The sequence below is a fragment of the Ranitomeya imitator genome, chromosome 3, assembly GCF_032444005.1.
Source record: "Ranitomeya imitator isolate aRanImi1 chromosome 3, aRanImi1.pri, whole genome shotgun sequence".
Lineage (NCBI taxonomy): Eukaryota > Metazoa > Chordata > Amphibia > Anura > Dendrobatidae > Ranitomeya > Ranitomeya imitator.
The window spans coordinates 255562513-255588945 of NC_091284.1; the positions used below are offsets into that span (position 1 = coordinate 255562513).

A 26433-nucleotide genomic window follows, 5' to 3' on the forward strand; every position below is an offset into this window, starting at 1 on the left:
GGCCTCCCTGTATTCATTGTACTTGCTTATATATATAGCGCCATCATATTCCGCAGCGCTTTACAGACTTGTGTGCAGTTTGCTTTTCCTATTGCTGTTCCAGACATAACTGATGCAGATTTCGGAATCCTGCGCAGCGGTCAGTGTCCAGAGCAGATTCAGGTTATGTGCACACGTTGCGGATTAGGCTTAGGAATTTCTGGTGCGGATTCTGCCTCTCCTGGCAGAAAACGCACCTGCAGATTTGTTGCGTTTTTTGTGCGGTTCAGCAGCGTTTTTTGTGCGTTTTTGCTGCGGTTTTCTTGCGGATTTGCTGCGTTTTTTACCCCTGCGGTTTTCTATAATGGAATGGGTACAAAAATGCTGCAGATTCACAAAAAAAAGAAGTGACATGCTACTTCTTTTAAACCGCAGCGTTTCCGCAGCGGATTTTCCGCAAAGTGTGCACAGCATTTTTTTTCTCATTGATTTACATTGTACTGTAAATCAATTGCGGAATTGCAGCGTTTCTGCACCTCAAAAAACGCTGCGGATCTGCAGAGAATCTGCAATGTGTGCACATACCCTAAAGGAAGAGAAAAAAATGTACAATCCACTGATAATAACCCCCATCCCATAAAGGGCCATGCAGCGGGCACCGAGCAGGGCTGGCAGACACCTCCCTCGTCGTTAGACCCTCGTCTTGCTGTCGGATTTGCTTTTATTTTACATTAAGAAATCGTCTGGAAGAAATTGAGACTGTCATTTGCGCCTGGTGTAGCAGCAGGAGACCCAGCGCCGCTGCGGAGCCGCTCACTGCCGCCCCTTGTCCTGCAGGGGGCAGTGGTGCAGCATCCATTAGGCTCCGGAGGAGCAGCGGCGATCCCCGCCTGTGCCGCCAGGGGGCGATGTGGAGCCATCAGCGCTCAGGACCGCGGACTCTGGGCCTTGTACAAATACAGATTACAAATGTTATCAGCAAAGTGCAAATTGGCGAGCAGCCAGGCCGGCATGCAGATGATGTGCTCTGTGGGTGCTGGGCATTGTCCGTTACCTGGGTGCACTGTGCCCGCAGGACTGGGGGCTGCAGGCTCGGGGCATTACCTGTAGAGACCGCTTGCCACAGAATAGCCCCCACTAGCCACATGTATCCTATGTATCGGGCACTGACAGTGAGCCACGGCGCCTCTAGCTGCACGGCGACTCTGCCTGTGGCCAGAGGGGGCGCTGACACTGCCCACTGCAATCACCGTAGACACCTAGCCAGGAGCTCCTAAGCCGCCGCCGCCGCCACACCGCCCGGACCATCTGCTCCGGAGACACCGCACACACCGGCCATCATCAGCGGGGCTGCTCCTGTCACCAGCCTTGGCACATGGTGCCCACAACGACGATTACCTGCTGTAATGAGGAGGCGCTGCAGCAGCTGCGGTCACAGTATACACACAGTACAATGCAGGGAGCCGCAGCATCTGTCCTGCCGGCCGGCCACCATATGTGTGTATGCATACTAATATATATGGATATAAATATATAGAAAAACAAAACGAAAAGCAGCACCAAAAGAAAACAAAGGGTGCAAAGAATCCCTCCAGGTATTTACCTCCACATCTTGGACTGAAACGTCGCACATGGGCCAATAAACCACATTTATTTTTTCTATTGGAGTGCTGCCTTCATTTTTCTGGATAATATATATAAATATATATATATATATATATATATATATATATATATACACACATATATATGTACATCCATATACATAAGCAGTATTACAAATAGCAGAAATTATATATATATATACTTACATTTGTATTCATACTATATATCACATACGTGTGTATAAATAAATGTGTATAATATATATTATATACACACACAAACATAATATATATATATATAAACACATATTAATATATAGCAAATGTTTACTAAAATCACAAGATGTGATATGCCCACAGCTAAAGAAAGAGAATAGAAAGATAAGCACTGGAATAATAATAATAATAATAATAATAATTAGACAACTTGTCTCATCATTATTCTAGTAGCGAATATAACACAGACAGAATTGTATTCTCTCTCTTTATATATTATATATATGTGTATATATATATATATATATATATATATATATATAGTGTAGTTATTTCCTGTAGCATAGTGCCTTTGGAAGAAATGACCCGGACAGGCGGCAGCATGGAATACAAAGCATCTAAACATGAGATTTTGGAGTTTTATTACAAATCCACAATTCTCCACGTTTCCTTTCATACAGTGACTGGTCTAATATGCACTGGAGGTCACACAAGCTTAGGCTTAATAATAACAATAAAAGACGTATGAGAAATTTAATATATAAAGAAGAAGCAGCAGGGAACTGCATATTTGACCATAAAATTTAAATATTTTGGATTTTCTTTAAGGACACAAAAATAAAAGCTGTGTGGGTCTCTCGGAGCCATGATGAAGCTGAGGGTGTGAAGTGTTGGGTGTCTATGGCGTCTTGTGCTCTTCACTCTCTGTGGCCTCCTGGACACTAGCACAGTGTAGCGCCCCCTCCAGGCTGTCCCTTCCATCCACACAAAACTAAACTAACAAGAATGAATCATTTGGTTGATTGCTCAAAACGTTTTTCTTTTTGTTTTTCTGCTTTTTTGTAGATTTCACAGAGGTTTCTAAAAGTGGATTATTACTAAAAGGCGAGGCTCCTGAATAGAACGTCATCGTAGTAAACAGTTGACTGCTTGAGTTCCATAGTGTGATGTCCCCAGAAGTGAAGGTGGCCCGGCAGTGGCCCGCCTGGCACAGGAGACTCGATTGGTGTCAGTAGCTTGGCAAGGTAGAAGAGTTGATGCTGAGGGCTTTCCATTGTTGGATGTGAGATTTGGCGACTAAGAGCTGTGTCCCACCCTTGTGTCCAGGTGGCCACTACAATGTGACTGCTAGTTTGAGGTCTCCAGAATCACAATGCTGTTGCAGTCCAGGATTCTTCAGCTTCTCCAGTTAGTTTTTATTCTGCAATGCTAAATTCTGCGCTTCCACTCCTTCCATTACATTGGGGTCATTTCAATCCAACTAATGTAGTGGATTCAGAGGGGGCTTATCATATGGGGTCTCCAGTTCTGTACAGCACAGCATTGTCAGGAGTGATGGCAACTCGGTCCATTGTTCAGGAAAAGCTACCAGACCGCAGCCTCATTCATTTCTGGTGGATGCGACAAGTGGTTCCCATATGTGGCAGCGCCATTAACGGAGAGAGATGAGAACGGGGGGCTCTGCCCGAACACCTCTGCGGACATGGAGTGCATGGAGCCCGGCAGGTTCGGCTCGGGGCTGGGGGAGTCTCCGGGAGGGTGGGACATGATGTCGGTGAAGCGCTGGGCGTCACTAGACGGGTGGTGCCCAGGTAAGGGGTGCTCCATGCTGCCTAGCGGGGTCCCTGCAGGTCCAGAGGAAGGGACAAACGGCAAATCTACGGGGGTCTGAGCTTGTGATGAAGGGGGTCCTTGAGGAAAGAAGTCATAGTTGCTTCCGGGCCCATAATACTCGCTCTGGTAATCTGCAAAAAAAGAAGATTCATAAACCCAATGAAAGAATTATACATATGTGCAATAAATCAGTATCTCACAGGCCTGGAGGAAGGGTAGCGGCCACTGGTGACCAGGCATCTGCAGGATACAAGATGTCCGACATGTGATATTTGTAACTTGTATGTAACCCCTTCTCATGTACAGCACCATGGAATCAATAGTGCTATATAAATAAATAATAATAATAATAAAAAAGGAAATCCCAAGGAAAGTGAGTGTGAAGAGGAGCATAACGGTGATACTCCATCAGTGGCACTATGGCACGGGCAGGGCTACCAAGGGACTGAGACCCCAGCACCAGGACACTCCATCAGTGGCACTATGGCAGGGGCAGGGCTACCAGGGGCCGAGACCCCAACACCAGGACACTACATCAGTGGCACTATGGCAGGGGCAGGGCTACCAGGGGCCGAGACCCCAACACCAGGACACTACATCAGTGGCACTATGGCACGGGCAGGGCTACCAAGGGACTGAGACCCCAGCACCAGGACACTCCATCGGTGGCACTATGACACGGGCAGGGCTACCAAGGGACCGAGACCCCAACACCAGGACACTACATCAGTGGCACTATGGCACGGGCAGGGCCACCAAGGGACCGAGACCCCAGCACCAGGACACTACATTAGTGGCACTATGGCATGGGCAGGGCAACCAGGGACCCGAGACCCCAGCACCAGGATACCACATTAGTGGCACTATGGCATGGGCAGGGCTACCAGGGACCTGAGACCCCAGCACCAGGATACCACATTAGTGGCACTATGGCATGGGCAGGGCTACCAGGGACCTGAGACCCCAGCACCAGGATACCACATTAGTGGCACTATGGCATGGGCAGGGCAACCAGGGACCAGAGACCCCAGCACCAGGATACCACATTAGTGGCACTATGGCATGGGCAGGGCTACCAGGGACCTGAGACCCCAGCACCAGGATACCACATTAGTGGCACTATGGCATGGGCAGGGCAACCAGGGACCAGAGACCCCAGCACCAGGATACCACATTTCACTTAGACACAGAAAAAAAATCTTCTCATGAAAAAAACCCACTCAATTCTTAGTAGATTATCAGCACAAATCAGATTACATTTGTAATGGTTTGTAAAGAATTAGCTGCGGCTTATGGAAACAATTACTGCTTGTATAATAATAATCATAATAATAATAATTAATATTAATAAATTCCTCAATAGGATTAGAATAAAGAACATCATGTAAATCGCAATCTAACTCCGCTCCTAGATAGTGAGACTATTTCACCGGACTGTGGGCCATTTATTAGATAGTATGATAATATACCACAGTTATTAATATCAGCAACAGTTGTATCAGAAATAATTCATCAGGTGACACTGCGGACATCCGTATTCTACATCGGAAAGTCTGCGATCTCAGCCTGAAACTTTCCACATGGAGACTTGGTAGCGGGTCTGGGATTTCCACGTTCCCTACTTCCAGCATTAATTATTAACACGCTGCTTCATGCATCACAACACAGGGATTTGTGGAGCTTTTCCTGCTCTGATCATATTCAGTGATAAGGAGAAAGACAGCGCAATTAATATGGAAATATTCGGCTGTAGTGGAAGCCACCCCGGCCACAGCCTGCAGCTGCTCAGAGCGTTGGCAATGCGAAAAGAGATATTATTATAGTGTAACATAGTTCTATCAATTTTACTCTCTCTATCTATATATATATTTTACACAATATATAATTTTTTTTACACACATAGAATATATTACATATACACAATTATATATATTACATAATATATCTTTTTTCACACACAAAATATATTACATATACACAAACACACACACATATATTTGTGCTGTTCTACTTTTCTATCATATATATATAATATATATTATAGCTATATTATATATATATATTTATTTATATACATATATGTGTATGTGGGACTAATAACTGGTACATATATATATATATATATATATATATATATATATATATAATATTTACATATTATTATATTATTACTACACACATATATTACATATACACAAATATATATATATATATATATCTATATTAGACAGTACAATATAGCTATAATAGACACATCTACAATCTATTGGACACACAATGTAACAGTCCCACCACATCCCAGGAATGTCCGCACCTCCGTAAAACGCGAAGGGTCCGTTGGGGATGAGCTCCCCGGGCTCCAGCCGGTCCACCAGCGGCCTCATCCTCCGTGGGCTCCGGAAGAAGGCGTGCCTCCGGGCCCCCAGGGCGCTCAGCTGCTTCATCCGCCTCTCCTTGGAGCGCCGGTTCTGGAACCAAACCTGCAATGACAGTGTCCCGTTATGAGTCTATGGAAGCCGCCAGCATGGCCATCACCGACTCCCAATAATGGGGAGACATCTATGCCAGGCTCTCCCCGTGCAGGAGGGTAATATAGGTGGCTGTGCTCAGTCACTACTAGTAATGTCCGCTACAACAGAACACGGGTAATTAACACCATCAGGAATGGTCCCGGTGTAATCTGCTGTTCGGGGTGCCATCCCTGGAAGATGGCATTAGCCGGCAGGTGAGATGGGGTCAGCGCCCCCACAGCATGGCAGAAGGCTGCGTGTGTGATCCGTGTCCAGAAGTGGCGAATTTGGAGCTGTGACTACAGAGAATGCTGCTCTCCGTCATTTCCATAGCATTACTGACATCAGGGCTTGCCTGCCTTTTTTATTTATTATTATTATTATTATTATTATTATTATTATTAATATTTGTTTTAGATCTTTGAGCTCGGATTCCCAGACTAGAAGGCTAAAAAACAGGAAGATTTTTTTTCCTCACGGTTCTAGCTGATCACTACTTTGTCTTATCGAAATCATCAATCGAGAAATACTTCTGGTCCATTGCTTTACAGAAGCCCAGTCTGCAGCAACAGAGAATCCATGTGCTGCAAGATGAATGTGACAACACTGGGGACAATTAGTAGCGACTGTGTTGGAGGATGGCACATTGTAGAAATGGGTGGAAAGGTTGGAAAGTGGCACATGTGACTACGAACTGGTATTTATATATATATATATATATATATATATATATATATATATATATATATATATATATATATATATATATATATATATATATATATATATATATATATATAATATACAAATATATAGAGAGGCATAGAGTGATTCTATATATTTGTATTTATATATATATATATCTCTTGTTAGAAATGTTATATTTTTACTTTGCTGGACATTTTACACCAATTTTTTTTTAAACAAAAAAAGTGCTGCACATCTTTGAGGTATTGTCTAACTTTTGTTAGCCACACACCTCTCTGCATAGACAGTTCCCAAATCTGTGAAAGCGGGTGGGAAAAGTGTCTGGAATCCACACTCCATTTTTCTGCATGTCATGTGCTCCTTTTTTTTTTCTTCTTTGGACAGTTTGCTTAATTAAAATCTATCATGGTAGTAAGAGATTCTTTACAATCAGAATGTATAGCATAACAGTAGTAGTAATAATAATAATAATAATAATTTTCTTAAGTGGTGAACACTGCTAGGGTCCAGAGTCCGATGCCAACCAAGGGGTTTGTGTGTCCCCCCTGTGTTTATGGGGCCTTTTTTAGCAAGCTTAATAAGATAGGCAATTTCGATTGTGAGTCTCATTGGGGAGAGATGAACACGAATATTCATATTCCACAGTACTTTACAAACACTATCAGACAGCAGAAGCTATAAATTATAGAAGTTGATTTAGAGATTGGTGGGGGGCTACTACTCATAACACATATATCATATCCTGCACTGAGATTCCTTGAACTTTTCAGGATGGGAAAACTCCCTACTGATTAAATCAGGTTTTGTGCTATTTTTTTTTACTATTGGCAATATTTCTTTTCCATATCATAATCTTCCTTTGAAATAAATATTAGAAATGTTGCAATTTTCACACTTTCCACAAGACTAACTTACTGTTTCAAGGAGTCCACATGTACATTAGCAGCAAAGAACAGAAGCACAGCCTATGTTTATAGCAAAGCCTCTAACCAGTGTGTGCATAGGTCATTGTGAAGGGGGGAGCAAAGTCATCTGGGAGATCCCCTTCTGTGATTGGTGGATCCTGTGTCATTAGCTGTACATAGAGGATTTACCTGCCTCTGCTGATAAGGAATTTTCCTGAAAAATCTGGAAGTATGAGTGTAAAAATGTCACAGAGGTCAGTGTGAAAATTGCAAGATTATACCACTTTCTTTTTAATTAAAAAGGTTCAGGATACAAAAAATGCCAAAGTTAAAGAAAAACAAAATGTAGCAAATAACCCAGTTTTAAGCAATAGGTCATTTTCTGATGACACATTCCCTTTAAGTAACTTTAAGTAACTAAATATTTACATGCATCAGTTATGTACAGTTAGTTGTTTTATGCCTGAACCTGATGCAACTGATTAGGAAAGTTGTGCAGGGTCTGCATTACACCGGCCTCTATAGCCAGGAAAACCCTGCTTGCAATATTTCCCCATATTAATTTTCCTTTTTGCATTTTGTGCTACACTGGAGAGAATTATGATGGGGAGGGGGTGTTATATTACATAAGGGGGACTTTACTCTTCCAAAGTTAGACTAGCTTGATCTTGAATGTGATGTAAATTCAGCAATTGGTTCACACTTATTAACAAATATGAGTCAAATTAAATGACATCTCATGTGAAGTTTTATTGTTTTTTTTCCCCAATGTTCCACAATTTACAGGTCCCAAGGATGTAGCATATTATGTTTTTGGATGCTTTGCTCTGACCTGTATTGAAGAACAATCACTTCATTAGAATATTGATGTTGATGTAATATTTCATGCCTTTTTTTCTCCTCCTTCCTTTCCCCCATTTCTATTGTTCCATATCATTATGTGATTTCACCTTAAGGCCATGTTCACACGTTTAGAATTTTACATCAAACTAGGAGTGGGTGATAAATACAGAAGTGGTGCATATGTTTCTATTATACTTTCCCTCTAATTGTTCCACTCCTGGTTTTGGCTACAAATACTGATGTAAAATACTGACCAGATACTGAATGTGTAAATGTGGTCTGAAGGATATATTGGTTGCCCTTTGATTTTTATTTTATATTTTGTGATAACATTTATTATTATTATTTATTATTATTGTGCCATTTATTCCATGGCGTTTTATGTGAAAATCTTTGAATGATTATTGAATTTTAAAAAGAAAAAAATAACCTGACTAAATGGATTAATTTTTTTATCTAATGATGATGATGATTATTATTATTAATACAAATATTAAGAATATATATATTTTTCAATCTGATGCTAATGGATTGGGCACTTGATGTATAGAATGATAGCAGATTATAAGCGAGAACCTTTGACCTTGAAAGAGGCAAACATGTAACATGCCTCACGTTTGGGCCTTGTTAATCAGACCCACTACATTTAAAATTACAGGTCAATTTTTTCTTAATTGTTTAATAATAAACACTAAACCAAAAGCAAAGAATGAAATGTCAAATGTCTCCCATTGTCATTATCAATATATCAATGAATGTTGAACTGCATACATTTACAAAGGAAAAAAAAAGAAGAATGGAGATGTGAGTAACGCTATGCTCTTGGAGAAGTGAATGTAGTCAAAGGATCTGTGTCTTTCATTGTATGTGTTTTACAAAAAGTACACATAAGATCAACAAAATGTGGAAAACCCTTGCTTTAACTTAGGAGCCTAACCCTAGAGTCCAAACACCAACGAGTTGACTTTCAGTCACCTTAAAATAAAGATAATGTGGCCAATCCCTTTAATAAATCCTTCCACACACAGTATAGCTTTACCATCCTCAAAATGGCCGCTGATGGAGGGGCATGTGACCAGACCTGCCTATCAGCCCCCTGGAAAAACAGCTTTCCCATGTGAGGTGCCTTCCAGTTGGAGAAGGGTGATGGACTCTTCTGGCCACATGCTCCTCCACCAACATGTCACCTATATAAAATATTTATTAGGCCATGCTCAGTATTTTACATCAATATTTGTAGCCAAAACCAGGAGTGGGTGATAAATGCAGAAGTGGAGCATATGTTTCTATTATATTTTTCCTCTAATTGTTCTACCCTTGGTTTTGTCTTACAAATACTGATGTAAGATACTGAACGTGTGAACTTGGCCTTAGAGTAGAAGTACATTGTATATTTGTGTTTAATGACTTATTGAATAATAAAAAAAATGTGCCACTTCACAACCAGAGGAGACCCTGTAATACTTATTTATTAGTAAGTGCCCCAAAATCATGTCCACAACACATCTGATAAAATGTAGGTAACACAGCCAACCCCTTTCTCTGCTTATCAGTGGTTAAGGAGACACCCTTCTGTTAATGCAGATGCTGAATTTCGGTCATATTGATAACATGGAGTGAATAGTACTAGATGAAAGAACGATTCTTTATAATTAATGAGATCTACAGTTAGCACTTCTACCATATATGAGAGTGGGAGAGAGGGTTATGGAATTTCAGGTTACCAGGTATTGTTACATGTCTTTGTATTTTATGCTATCAGAGCTTTAATTTATGAAATAGTAACATAGTAACATAGTTAGTAAGGCCGAAAAAAGACATTTGTCCATCCAGTTCAGCCTATATTCCATTATAATAAATACCCAGATCTACGTCCTTCTACAGAACCTAATAATTGTATGATACAATATTGTATCATACATGTATGTTACATACATGTATGTAACATACATGTATGTTACGCTGTAATGTTATTTATTGGCTATTATAAGGCCTGAACAAATAATAAACACGCAGCTTACTTTGCACATATTTTCCACAGTACATGAAAATATCTCTGCAGCTTTGTGAATGTTAATAAATACAAAGAGCATAAAAGACAAAAGGTAATGTCTGTAGGATAAAGCCCTTTTACAAAGAGGAACTGGCACTTGGGATTCTTTAAGTGTCTCATTAAAGTTTGATTATTAAGAATGAGGTTAAAGACATTTCATCCCAAAAAGTCAGATTTTTGCATGCCAGGCCGCCTGTATATAGTTGTTTATTTGCAGTAACTGCTCCTGCTTCCATGTATGTTTGGGGCAGACGTGGCTTGTATGGCGTGCAACTCACACGTAAATGAATCCCATTGCTGGGATGGGAAACCGTTTTGAGCGAAAAATAAATCAAAATTGGAACATTTTTCAGTACTGACTTCTTCATTTTACCATTTAAATTTAAAGGATGGCAAAATGGTAAAAGTCCAGTTTGCTGTTCCCTATGTATATATATATATATATATATATATATATATATATATATTTTTTTTTTTTTTTTAAGGTGACATAAGCTAATCCTCCCTGTAAACAGCCCAGCGTTGTCCCCCTCTGCCCCGCCATGGTACACTTAATTCATATATCAATGCTGCTGTACATTATACAACAGAAAACAAGCAAAGGCAATGGTCTTCAGAAATGTCCTTAGGGAGCGGCATTAACAGTGTTGGCTTCTTTTTCCTATAAAGATGATAAACTGTACCAATAAGGATGCAGGTGTGTTTGTGACCCTCTCTCCATTTTGAGTTGTCACCTATCACTTGATACACAGACTTTATATACAATGATGCTGGACAGGCCCTAGAGACGATGGAGCCAGCCTGCCCAGCTTATGCTCCACTAATAATAATAATAATAATATTTTATTTCTATAGCGCCAACATATTCCGCAGTGCTTTACATTTGCCCTCTCAGTGGGATTCTGGCTTTCATTTCAGAGCCAGGGCAGAAAACTGGCTGCAATTGGGTTCTGAATACTGGATATAGAATTTTCCACTCTCCTACTGCAAATATACAGAAGATTTATCACTAAAAAAAAAAGAGTAAATGCTCTAAATTACTTTTCATAGAAAATAAAAAATATGGTAACATGAAAGATATAGCATTGTAAATATGGTGTGGTATAGATTGTAAGCCTGCGAGCAGGGCCTCACCCCTCTTAGAATGTATAGAATGATGTGTTATGCTGTAATGTCTGATATTGTCTGTACAAGTCCCCTCTGAATTGTAAAATGCTGCAGAATATGTTGGCACTATAGAAATAAAACATATTATTATGGTAAGGCACAGCTGAATAAATATATATTTTTCTAAATGAGCTTTAAAAAACCCCAAAACATAACATCATCAGCAAGCAAGGGTTGAAGAGTTATGAGTCAAGGATAGTAAGAAGTACTAGGTGCCCCATGTTATATATGGTGGCGAGATACAACCGGAGCGGCGGTAGAGTCATGCACACTCAGAGTTTGGGCGGGAATCTATGGGAATGTCGGACATGCGCAGATGAGAGGTGCTAGTGGACAGGCAGGAAAAGGAGATGGCGTGACACCAAGCCGGTAGGGGACACGTTGGTGCCAGTCATTCTCCTCTGTTCTCAGACTGAGAATAGACATGAGACATTTGTGATGGCTGCGGTTCCACTCAAATATTTCATATGCAATTCTAGTACATTTACACCATGAAATTAAAGGGAACTTGTCATATTGAAAATGGAGCTGATCAGACATTTTATGGAAGAGATTCAGTATAACTTTCATTTTACTCACTAAAATCCCTGGTGTCTGCACTCATGAGTCCAGTGGGCGGGTCCAATCCAGTGACTGTCAGTCTTCCCTGTGTGACTCTGCATGTCAGTCACTGAGTAGGACCACTCACTGGTCTCATACATACAAACAATGGGAACTTCAACTAATAAATTACAACTACAAGCCTCCGTCATTGTGCTCAGCTTCCCCTTCTCTATGCCATGCTCTCCACAGATCAGGCTGCATGTGCAGTTATGACAGGTCCTCTTTCATAACACAGCAATGCTAGCCAATTTCTACATTCTGATGTTACTTCTATATAGATTTCTCTCTAGGCACTTTAGTGGGAAGCAATGGAATACGTCCATTGCATCTAGTGTATCCATGTCCTGGCCCATACACCATGTCCTGGCCCATACACCATGTCCTGGCCCATACACAATAGACCATATCCAGGCCCACACACCATACACCATGTCCTGGCCCATACACCATAGACCATATCCAGGCCCACACACCATACACCATGTCCTGGCCCACACACCATACACCATGTCCTGGCCCACACACCATACACCATGTCCTGGCCCATTCACCATACACCATGTCCTGGCCCACACACCATACACCATGTCCTGGCCCACACACCACACACCATGTCCTGGCCCATTCACCATACACCATGTCCTGGCCCACACACCATACACCATGTCCTGGCCCACACACCATGTCTTGGCCCATACACCATGTCCTGGCCCATACACCACACACCATGTCCTGGCCCATACACCACACACCATGTCCTGGCCCATTCACCATACACCATGTCCTGGCCCACACACCATACACCATGTCCTGGCCCACACACCATGTCCTGGCCCTTATACCATGTCCTGGCCCATACATCACACACAATGTCCTGGCCCCCCATACACCATATCCTGGCCCTTACACTATACACCATGTCCTGATCCATACACCATGTCCTGACCCATACACCATGTTCTGGCCCATACACCACACACCATGTCCTGGCCCATTCACCATACACCATGTCCTGGCCCACACACCATACACCATGTCCTGGCCCACACACCATACACCATGTCTTGGCCCATACACCATGTCCTGGCCCATACACCACACACCATGTCCTGGCCCATACACCACACACCATGTCCTGGCCCATTCACCATACACCATGTCCTGGCCCACACACCATACACCATGTCCTGGCCCACACACCATGTCCTGGCCCTTATACCATGTCCTGGCCCATACATCACACACAATGTCCTGGCCCCCCATACACCATATCCTGGCCCTTACACTATACACCATGTCCTGATCCATACACCATGTCCTGACCCATACACCATGTCCTGGCCCACACACCACACACCATGTCCTGGCCCATTCACCATACACCATGTCCTGGCCCACACACCATACACCATGTCCTGGCCCACACACCATACACCATGTCTTGGCCCATACACCATGTCCTGGCCCATACACCACACACCATGTCCTGGCCCATACACCACACACCATGTCCTGGCCCATTCACCATACACCATGTCCTGGCCCACACACCATACACCATGTCCTGGCCCACACACCATGTCCTGGCCCTTATACCATGTCCTGGCCCATACATCACACACAATGTCCTGGCCCCCCATACACCATATCCTGGCCCTTACACTATACACCATGTCCTGATCCATACACCATGTCCTGACCCATACACCATGTTCTGGCCCATACACCACACACCATGTCCTGGCCCATACACCACACACCATGTCCTGGTCCATACACCATACACCATGTCCTGATCCATACACCATACACCATGTCCTGGCCCGTACACCACACACCATGTCCTCTCCTGTACACCACACACCATGTCCTGGTCCATACACCACACACCATGTCCTGGCCCGTACACCACACACCATGTCCTGGCCCGTACACCACACACCATGTCCTGGCCCGTACACCACACACCATGTCCTGGCCCGTATACCACACACCATGTCCTGGCCCGTACACCATACACCATGTCCTGGTCCATACACCACACACCATGTCCTGGCCCGCACACCATACACCATGTCCTGATCCATACACCATACACCATGTCCTGGTCCATACACCACACACCATGTCCTGGCCCGCACACCATACACCATGTCCTGATCCATACACCACACACCATGTCCTGGCCCGCACACCATACACCATGTCCTGATCCATACACCACACACCATGTCCTGGCCCGTACACCATACACCATGTCCTGATCCATACACCACACACCATGTCCTGGCCCGCACACCATACACCATGTCCTGGCCCATACACCACACACCATGTCCTGGCCCGCACACCATACACCATGTCCTGATCCATGCACCACACACCATGTCCTGGCCCGTACACCATACACCATGTCCTGGTCCATACACCACACACCATGTCCTGGTCCATACACCACACACCATGTCCTGGCCCGCACACCATACACCATGTCCTGATCCATACACCATACACCATGTCCTGGTCCATACACCACACACCATGTCCTGGTCCATACACCACACACCATGTCCTGGCCCGTACACCACACACCATGTCCTGATCCATACACCACACACCATGTCCTGGCCCGCACACCATACACCATGTCCTGATCCATACACCACACACCATGTCCTGGTCCATACACCACACACCATGTCCTGGCCCGCACACCATACACCATGTCCTGATCCATACACCACACACCATGTCCTGGCCCGTACACCATACACCATGTCCTGATCCATACACCACACACCATGTCCTGGCCCGCACACCATACACCATGTCCTGGCCCATACACCACACACCATGTCCTGGCCCGCACACCATACACCATGTCTTGATCCATACACCACACACCATGTCCTGGCCCGTACACCATACACCATGTCCTGGTCCATACACCACACACCATGTCCTGGTCCATACACCACACACCATGTCCTGGCCCGCACACCATACACCATGTCCTGATCCATACACCATACACCATGTCCTGGTCCATACACCACACACCATGTCCTGGTCCATACACCACACACCATGTCCTGGCCCGCACACCATACACCATGTCCTGGCCCGCACACCATACACCATGTCCTGATCCATACACCATACACCATGTCCTGGTCCATACACCACACACCATGTCCTGGCCCGCACACCATACACCATGTCCTGGTCCATACACCACACACCATGTCCTGGCCCGTACACCACACACCATGTCCTGGTCCATACACCACACACCATGTCCTGGCCCGTACACCACACACCATGTCCTGGCCCGTACACCACACACCATGTCCTGGTCCATACACCACACACCATGTCCTGGCCCGTACACCACACACCATGTCCTGGTCCATACACCACACACCATGTCCTGGCCCGTACACCACACACCATGTCCTGGCCCGTACACTGCAGCTGCCACTGTGTGGACATGGCCGAGCTGCCCCAGGCAGACAGGAGGGAGTATCCAGCCTAGAAGATGGCTCGCACAGCTGTCTTTGCACAGTGTACGGTGGAGGGGACGGATTATCTTTTTTGGGTGCCTCTAGATGAGGCATTTCGGTTTCCTCTGCTTGGCTTTCCCGCTTTAGGTCAAGAATGATTGAGTTAATTCTTATTACCCTGACAAGATTACTCCTAATTATCCTCGCACTAAGGTTCTTCCAATGTAACCTCGTCTTAATGATCTTTTAACCCTCCATTACCCCCAGCTCCGCGGGTTTATAAACCTTTTAATAATCCCACCTCATTGTCATTCTTATTTTTCCATTAACCCCTCACATTTATGGTTATTAATTTCTAGTCCATTTGCAAGTTGATACCCCTGTACAATCCTTTAAGGCCAATAAATGAAGAGGAAGGAGGGGAATGCTGAATTCTACTTTATTCTTCACAAGGCAAGTCATCGCAGTCCTGCTAATAACTATTAGATGTTACTATTAGCACATTTCTAGGACACCAGACATTCTGGGCGGATTCCTGGGCTGATATTGCCATCATATCTTGTTATTGGATTCCTAGGCACCGACAACACATGGCTATTGCTCATGTATCAGGAATAGACATTGACCCTCATGTGATGCCACAATACCTGTATGACCCGCATGTTGAGTCCGGTCTCCTGGGCCAGCTGCTCCCTGATGTGTCTGGTGGGCTTCGGAGTAGCAGCAAAGGCAGCCTTTAGGGTCTCCAGCTGTTTGGCTTTGATAGTGGTGCGGGGTCCTCTCCTCTTTGCCCCCAAGTTTTGGTCATCGTTCTCGTTAATCCCAGTCTCCTTATCTGAAATGTTCGCGCTTTCAGAGTCCTTCGCGTCGTCTTGAGAGGGGTCTTGGGAGTCAGGAGATAAGCTGGGGTCACTGCCGGTCACTGTCCCGGGAGGAAAAGACAATCCGTCAGACAAAGGCCCGGGACTGCAGCGATTACCGGGGGCGGCCGGACCTCACTGCTCCATGAGCTTCCAGCACATTCCACACACCCTGCTCTCCATAGGAGGACAATGCACCCTACTAATGGAAACCTAGACAAGGATACCTAGGGCATGCATGTGCCAACATTATACATTATGGGAAGGGAGAGTTAGATATAGCTGGTTATTGCTGTACACATATTAGATATACCGACAGATAGACATCTGTGCGTGTGTATATATTATATATACACACAGATATACATATAACACACACACATATATATATATATACACACACACATATATATATATACATATATATCGATTGATAGACATCTGTGCGTGTGTATATATAATATATACACACAGATATACATATAACACACACACATATATATATATATATACACACATATATATATATATACATATATATCGATAGATAGACATCTGTGCGTGTGTATATATAATATATACACACAGATATACATATATAACACACACATATATATATATACACACATATATCGATAGATAGACATCTGTGCGTGTGTATATATAATATATACACACAGATATACATATAACACACACATATATATATATATCGATAGATAGACATCTGTGCGTGTACATATAATATATATATATATATGTATATCTGTGTATATATTATAACACACACACATTATATATATATATATACACATATAAGCACACATATATATATCGATAGATAGACATCTGTGCGTGTACATAATATATATATAATATATACACACATATATATATATACACATATAAGCACATATATATATATATATATCGATAGATAGACATCTGTGCGTGTACATATAATATATATATATAATATACACACAGATATACATATAACATATATATATATATATATATATAAATATACACATATATCGATAGATAGACATCTGTGCGTGCGATTATATATGTATAATATATACACAGATATTCATATAATATATAAATATATATATATATACATACACACACATATATATTGATAGACATCTGCGTGTATACATATTATATATACACACAGATATACATATATAACACAAATATATATGTACACAAACATATACTGATAGACATCTGTGCGTGTATATTATGTATACACAGATATACATATATATATATATAACACATACATATATACTATATATACATACATATATATATATTATATATATATATATATATATTAGCACACTCACGCACATCTATATATCTATATACACGCACAGATATTCTATTTGCCGAGATATATCATTTTTTGATACACACAATGTATGTGTGTATATATATATATATATATATATATATATATATATATATATATATATATATATATATATATATATACACACACACACACAATTTTTTTTACACAGTGTGAGGCTGATTTTACCTGAGAGTAGAGCATTTTCTTTGGCAGCGTTGTTGTTGTTGTTGTTTAGATAATCTTCTTTACAAACAAACTTGTTCTCATCAATGATATATAGTTCCTCCCCAGTGGAGAGCTGTTTGTTACACATCATACATGTGAAACAGTTCAAATGGAACACTTTGCTTCTTGCCTTCCTGACCAGGTCACTGGGGGAGATTCCCTGGGCACAGCCAGCACACTTGGTACCAAAACGCCTAGAAAAGGCAAAAATAGCTAGGTCAGTCTTTTTACACAGAGGTTATGCAGTACTGAACTGAAAAAAATTATAATAAAAATTAGCACTTCACTCTGAAATATCAATATAACATGACCTATGTGCTTAGGTAAAATGAATAAACATATATACATGTGTGTATATATACATATATATATATATATATATATATATATATATATATATTATATCTACTGACACACACATACATTATATAGGTATACATATATGTGTGTATATATACATATGCATGGGTATATATGTATAATATTGTTTACAATATTGCATATATACATACATAAACGCGTATGTGTGTGTATATATATATATATATATATATATATATATATATATATATATATATATACACGTTTGTATGTTTCAGACAATATATGGTGGCGGGTAGGAGCTCACACATTCAGAATGAATTCCGTAAATTCGGCAGAATGCCTATATATGTAGCAATGTTGATAAATAATTATTAGTGACATATGACGTTAATTTTGTGCACTTTCTTAAAGCATGCGTATTTGGAGATCTGGCGTTTCTATGTGCATAGAGTATTAGTAACATTACATAGAAGCGTGTTCACATTTGATCTGTGCAGGATGTCCGTGGAGACAATATTGCAGCATGCAGACAGCGTCTCCCACACATGTGGACATGTCTCGCGTGTTGTCTGGCCGCCTAACGTGTGCGTTTAGTGCATGCATCTTCCTGTAGGTGGAATCAGCGCAGATCAGAATGGTAATAACTAGGTGTGATGTTGATTCTGTGCTTGCGGTTATTGTGTGCCTTCCTCCTCAAACACCTCTGCTCTTCAGATCCAGTTATCACTTCTTTCCTAAAATCCACAAGCAGTGATGAGTTGGGACCCGAGCTGTGCGGTGCAGGATCCCCACTCCGAGGTGTGATTTCCTTCGGAGGAATCCGCACACATCCATGTGCAGTGTACACAAGGCGCTAGGCGCCACACAACGCACAGAACCCAACTCATGCGCTGTCTGATTTCAGCCTCTGGATTTAGATTTATTTTCGTTTCTTTAGCGACATATGTAAAAGATTTGGAAAGTTTTGACCTCAGTAAAATAGTAAAACTGGAATATTTAAAAGGCCAACAAGAAATGTTATTGTCTTACTATGAAGTTATGGAGGCCGCAGTGGACAGGGACTAAAATATGTATTTATTCCTCATCTGTATGCTGGGATATATTTCCGCATCTTCGTTTCTTGTCAAGAACAGCAAAAATGACATTTTCCCTGGGCCTGTTCGAGCCCATTGACATGAAAGGATCAGGAAAGATCAGCTCTTTATCTGAGCCAAACTTGTCACTTTCATCCATCAAATTATCATTTTAACTCGCCGCTTGACCTCGGAAAACACTGCGTGAGAAACGCGTCCCGGGCTCCATAATTAGCGGCCATTGGGGGAGTCGGGAACGGGGCTACTAAATACATGGCGGGCATCTGCTGATCGCCGCATCAGATCCATTCTCAGGACATCTCCAAGGAGTCTTTATCTGTACTTTGTCACCACTAAAATATTCATCAGATGCTAAATAAATTCCCACTAGCAAGGGGGGCTTGTAGCCTGCCCGGGGATACATCATCGCCCCTCAGTGTCATGTCCTCTATGATAGCAGCAGCTGGTTAGAATTAGAAATATATATATATATATATATATATATATATATATATATATATATATATATATATATATATATATATACACATACACGCATTGTATAATATGTTACCTTGCATTACACGTGGAGGTGTATGACTGACAGCGCCATAAATACACAGGCGGCACGGGTGCTGTCTTCACGATGCAGGATATTTTATATGTATGTGTATATATATATATATATATATATATATATATATATATATATATATATATATATATCCTGCACACACAGGAGAGATGCATGGTAGGCAGTGCCATACATGCACAGGTGGCACGGGTGCTGTCCTTATAATGTGTATATATATATATATATACATACATACACACACGCACAGATTGTGTAATATATTGCAATGCACTATGCCATACAGCGATGTATGTTAGGCGGTGCCAAACATGCACAGGTGGCACGGGTGCTGTCTTTACAATGTGATAAATAAGTAAATAAAAAAAAAAAGTATATATATATATATATATATATATATATATATATATATATGTATATAGAAAGAGAGAGAGAGAGAGAGATATGTAGATATAGATATACCACACATAGATTGTGTAATATATTACCATGCACTTTTCTATAGATTGCTGTATGGTAGGCAGTGCCATACATGCACAGGTGGCACGGGTGCAGTCCTTATAATGCAGGATATATATAAAGATACAAAGATATATTTATATTTATCTCATACTTGCACAGGTGCTGTCCTTATAATGCAAAATATATATATATATATATATATATATATATATATATATATATGTATATATATATCATACTTGCACAGGTGCAGTCCTTATAATGCCGTATATATATATATATATATATATATATATAATATATATATATATATATATATATATATCATACTTGCACAGGTGCTGTCCTTGTAATGCAGGCCATCTACATACTATGGGGGCAGCTCTGCATGTTGGCACTCACCTGAAGAAGTCGTTCTTACAGTAAAGCTTGCTTTCTCTGGAGAAGCATTTGTCTGTGAGGTTGCATTTACATTCGCAGCACTGGACACACTTGACATGCCAAGCCCTGTCCAGAACATTGAGCAAGAAGCGGTCCAGGATGGGCCTCTCGCATCCAGCACAGTGCACCATTGTCTTTGGTTGGCAGATGTCTTGGGGGTCGCTGGAAGAGCCAGGTGACAGGAGGAGCCCCGAACTCTCAGCAGGACTGTGACACCAGTGTGGCTGTCCGGCCGGTTGCCCCTTCAGCCTTGGAGCAGCTGCAGATAGCCCGATGGCCTCTTGCAGCTTCTAAAATAATGGAGATCCAGAAGGATCAGTTGGCTTTGTGCATGGTGAGGTAGCTCAGTCAGTGATGCCCCCACTGGTTGGCTTTACTGTCCCAGCATTGTCCTCCCTGTGGGGGAGGTATCTGGCTCTAGGCTGGGGGTCCCCAAGGTGGATGGATCCTGCCGCCTTGTGCATGAAGGAAGCTCCCTATAGTCCATGCATGTTCTCCAGGTCTGGTCCTGTTACAGTCCACGCAGGTAGATCAGAGGCTTCTTCTCCAGATAGTTGCAGGGAGCACAGATGGGAGAACAGCTAAGAAGAAGGCTGTTGCGCCTTTAGAGGGTGCAGTGTGTAGTGTGAACTGCCCCTGATCCTGCAGGTCTGCGCCTGCTCTTCCCATGTGAAGTGTCTTCCCTGGACTGCATGTTCTCAGCTGCTGTAGAGCTGCCTTATGCCCAACTCAGTGACGACAAGCCCAGCAGCAGCCAATCAGCTCCCTCCAGTCCTCATGTTAAACCATTAACCACCACACCAAGCTCTGATAGTACTGGAACATCATACCTACAAATAGGGAAAGCAAAACCTTCAGAGCTAATGTCACATTTCCATTTTTATACTCGCTCAATGTATTGAAGAGGTGGATCCACAACACAAGGGTAATAATGCATCAAGTATGCTAAGTGTCCAGGTTGCTTCCAGCGCAGACATGCTATGGCAGGTAATGTATGGACGTGGCTGGATCTGCTCCTATATTCCTTTCCTCTAGTCTAGCGGTATACACACAATGCGCTTTTCATCACGGTGATGCTTCTTTCTGTGTACAGATTAGACGTGTTTTACATTTCCCCGGGTTTTGTGTAATATATTCACTTAGAAATTATTTTATTTTTTTCTTAGGCTTTTGAATTGGAGGAATGGGAAGAAGAAATGATTGGAAATAACCTTGGTTGCAGAGGTGTGGACCCTGCACTGATTCGGGTTGAATCTGGTGTTTTCAGTGGTAGATCCAGATATGTATGGGATCATTCGGAGAGAGCAAGTTTGATCCACTTTATTGCAAGGTTTGCTGTGAAGGAAGGATGAACTTGGATGTATAATGAACAGTGGAAATAAACATTTGCAAACAAACATGGCTGTTTTCTGTGGGATTGGAAGGTATTAGGTGTTGATTGGCGATCAAACAAGGGATCTGGAGGGGACAAGCCAGGGTTTTCTCATTTGTGTGTTCCTGCGTAGATTGTTTGTTCCTGGAACTAACGCATTCATAGCAGGCTACAGATACTTGGTGTGATTTTACTGTAAAACTGGATTTGTATGGAAATAAATAAGACGTGTGATGGCGGTGGTGCGTGGTAAAGGGATGGCTAGTTTTCTTAAGCGAATTTAGATCTTATGCTGTCCAATACATAATACTAAAATAAAATGCAACCTAGAAATATTTCATCATGAGACTGTTCTACTGGGAGGATTTAGGATCCGTCTGTGCAGACATTGCGGCTGCTGACTGCGATGTCGGGCTGCGATCTCTGCTGCTTGTAGGGATTACCTCTCTATAGGCTTGTGTGTGATGTGTGGGCACAAGCCCCAGTGCCAGGGACCTTCTCCAGACTAGCCAGCCACTATTGCAGGGTGATGGCAGCTATTGTCGTCCTTTGTGTGTGAACAGTCGCTTGGCATGTCCCCAACAATGCCGCGTGTCAGCTGTGGGTTTATTGGTAAACGGTAGGAATGGAATCAATAGGGCAAGCTGTGGCCGCCCCCTGCCTCTGTACATATGTGCTGGTTCTCATCCAGCAGAGGGAAGGAGATGGCCGTGCCTATAGAGCCCATAGGGCGACAGCTGAGCCGCTGTCAGGGGACTTCACTGGCAGCCCCACCTGACATGTGCTGAATGAGATCTGGAAGATGAGGGGCTCAGGCTGGACCCCTTCCTCGATTCTAATGGACTTTGGGAAGTATCTGCTCATTTCCATGCCTGATCCCCATCACATGCGTTCTACAAGGCAGCATGCCCTGGGAGACATTGTTCTGGAGAATTCAGAGACCATTAGGACAAGGCAAATTTAAATAGAAAAAATTGCAATCTTGTAAATGTTTAGTTTATTCCCGTAGATTTAGACGTGGCATTATCCATGGAAGCACATAGAGCTGAGCTAGGTGCCCCCAGCAGGGAGTGACGACCACCGCCTGCCTCCCGGGGCAGGAGGCCCCTGTCATCAGCGAGCTGGAAAGCCCCGGACAACAAGCTTTGCTTTTCAGCCCAGTTTTTGAATGGCGAATTGATTTATTGGTCAGGATTTCCTGGCCAGGAATGAGTTACACGTTTTGGCCGGGGTATAGGGAGGTCGGTGGCTTCCTGCGACCACTGGAGCGTGTCATTAAACGCGGCAATTACCTGCAGCTCTCACCCACAAACCATAGACACATTGCCGGGGGAATGGAGGGGCACAATCCGGGGCTCCTGGAAGTCCCAGACATTTTGGATCATTGTCTTTCCTTATTATCACTGTGGGTACAGCAAATAATACAGAGTTCACACCGCTTGTACTGTCTCAGATAGTAAGTGGAGTGTATGGGGTCCACGTTATCATAGCCGGGGGTCTCTAAAACCCGAGCATTGGCCAGCCTGTTCCTTTCCCAGAGATACAGCTATTTGTACTGCCCTAACATAATACGAAGCACCAGCAAGCTGCAGATATATATTTGGTGCATATATAATGCTGCACACTAACGATCCCCTCTAGCCTGCTTGTTGCACTATTTAGGTATTTTCTTTTAATTATATATTTGACATAAAAGAATAAGTATTCTGCGCTAATTAATCACAAGTGTCTTCATACAGGTCATTTCCAGTAAATAGCAGGAACCCTTTGGATCCAGTGAGTATTTTCTTGATCATGCAGTGAATGCATTTTTATGGCTAGTAAACGTCACTGTCCCCCGTACTGGACCCAGTGGACCCCTGTCTGTGCCGGTGGAGGCAGCCAGAGTTGAAAAGTTCACGTGTAAAGTTTGTTTCCAGGGCTGAAGCGAGGAGGATTTTTCATCAATATAAATGGAGTTAACCTCGACAATCCCGAGGTGCCCACTTGTACCTGTGTGATCTCCAGCATGCAAGACTGCATGTGACACGTGTAATAAAGGGAGAAATATTAGTAGCCAGAAGCAGAGCTTTGATCAGCTGCCTGAGACCAGGGCACCTCCAGCTCCTGCTACACTTCACACGGCCAGGAGAACACAGCCTGCCCTGCACCAGGAGAACAGCAGCCTGCCCTCCACCAGCAGCCTGCCCTGCACCAGCCTGCCCTCCACCAGGAGAACAGCAGCCTGCCCTCCACCAGCAGCCTGCCCCAGCCTGCCCTCCACCAGGAGCACAGCAGCCTGCCCTGCACCAGCCTGCCCTCCACCAGGAGAACAGCAGCCTCCCCTGCACCAGCCTGCCCTCCACCAGGAGAACAGCAGCCTGCCCTGCACCAGCCTGCCCTCCACCAGGAGAACAGCAGCCTGCCCTCCACCAGGAGAATAGTACCATAGTCCCTGCCCTCCACCAGGAGAATAGTACCATAGTCCCTGCCCTCCACCAGGAGAATAGTACCATAGTCCCTGCCCTGCCCTCCACCAGGAGAATAGTACCATAGTCCCTGCCCTCCACCAGGAGAATAGTACCATAGTCCCTGCCCTCCACCAGGAGAATAGTACCATAGTCCCTGCCCTCCACCAGGAGAATAGTACCATAGTCCCTGCCCTCCACCAGGAGAATAGTACCATAGTCCCTGCCCTCCACCAGGAGAATAGTACCATAGTCCCTGCCCTCCACCAGGAGAATAGTACCATAGTACCTGCCCTCCAGCAGGAGAATAGTACCATAGTACCTGCCCTCTACCAGGAGAATAGTACCATAGTACCTGCCCTCCACCAGGAGAATAGTTCCATAGTACCTGCCCTCCACCAGGAGAATAGTTCCATAGTACCTGCCCTCTACCAGGAGAATAGTACCATAGTACCTGCCCTCCACCAGGAGAATAGTACCATAGTACCTGCCCTCCAGCAGGAGAATAGTACCATAGTACCTGCCCTCTACCAGGAGAATAGTACCATAGTACCTGCCCTCCACCAGGAGAATAGTACCATAGTACCTGCCCTCCACCAGGAGAATAGTACCATAGTCCCTGCCCTCCACCAGGAGAATAGTACCATAGTCCCTGCCCTCCACCAGGAGAATAGTACCATAGTACCTGCCCTCCACCAGGAGAATAGTACCATAGTACCTGCCCTCCACCAGGAGAATAGTACCATAGTACCTGCCCTCCAGCAGGAGAATAGTACCATAGTACCTGCCCTCTACCAGGAGAATAGTACCATAGTACCTGCCCTCCACCAGGAGAATAGTACCATAGTACCTGCCCTCTACCAGGAGAATAGTTCCATAGTACCTGCCCTCCAGCAGGAGAATAGTACCATAGTACCTGCCCTCTACCAAGAGAATAGTACCATAGTACCTGCCCTCCACCAGGAGAATAGTACCATAGTACCTGCCCTCCACCAGGAGAATAGTACCATAGTACCTGCCCTCCACCAGGAGAATAGTACCATAGTACCTGCCCTCTACCAGGAGAATAGTACCATAGTACCTGCCCTCCACCAGGAGAATAGTACCATAGTACCTGCCCTCCACCAGGAGAATAGTACCATAGTACCTGCCCTCCACCAGGAGAATAGTACCATAGTACCTGCCCTCCACCAGGAGAATAGTACCATAGTACCTGCCCTCCACCAGGAGAATAGTACCATAGTACCTGCCCTCCACCAGGAGAATAGTACCATAGTACCTGGTCTCCACCAGGAGAATAGTACCATAGTCCCTGCCCTCCAGCAGTAGCCTGCTATGGCCGCACATACATGCAGCAGCCCCTATCATTAAGCTTTGACCAGCGATCACTGTGGTGTTTCCACATCATAGACACAGATAGATGTTCAATGATCTCTCCACAGATATGAGAAGGATCATCTCTCCACCGTCTTTTCTTCTGTCCTGCCAGTGCGTTTCCCCCCGTGCATTGGTGAGAATAACGATTTCTACAGAACAGCAGCACACATTCTCTCCCCAGGACTTGCA

The 26433-nt window shown here is 43.5% G+C and overlaps 1 protein-coding gene across 1 annotated transcript; it reads right to left on the reverse strand.

Annotated features, from left to right (window-relative positions):
- Positions 1 to 2204: 2204 nt before the first annotated feature.
- Positions 2205 to 21857, reverse strand: LHX1 (LIM homeobox 1). The gene is made up of 5 exons (XM_069756400.1): positions 21010 to 21857; positions 18118 to 18350; positions 16353 to 16627; positions 5728 to 5893; positions 2205 to 3544 (listed from the first exon to the last, which is right to left on the reverse strand). The coding sequence occupies exons 1-5, from the start codon at positions 21177 to 21179 to the stop codon at positions 3165 to 3167; spliced, it is 1224 nt and encodes a 407-aa protein (XP_069612501.1). The 5' UTR covers positions 21180 to 21857; the 3' UTR covers positions 2205 to 3164.
- Positions 21858 to 26433: the final 4576 nt, after the last annotated feature.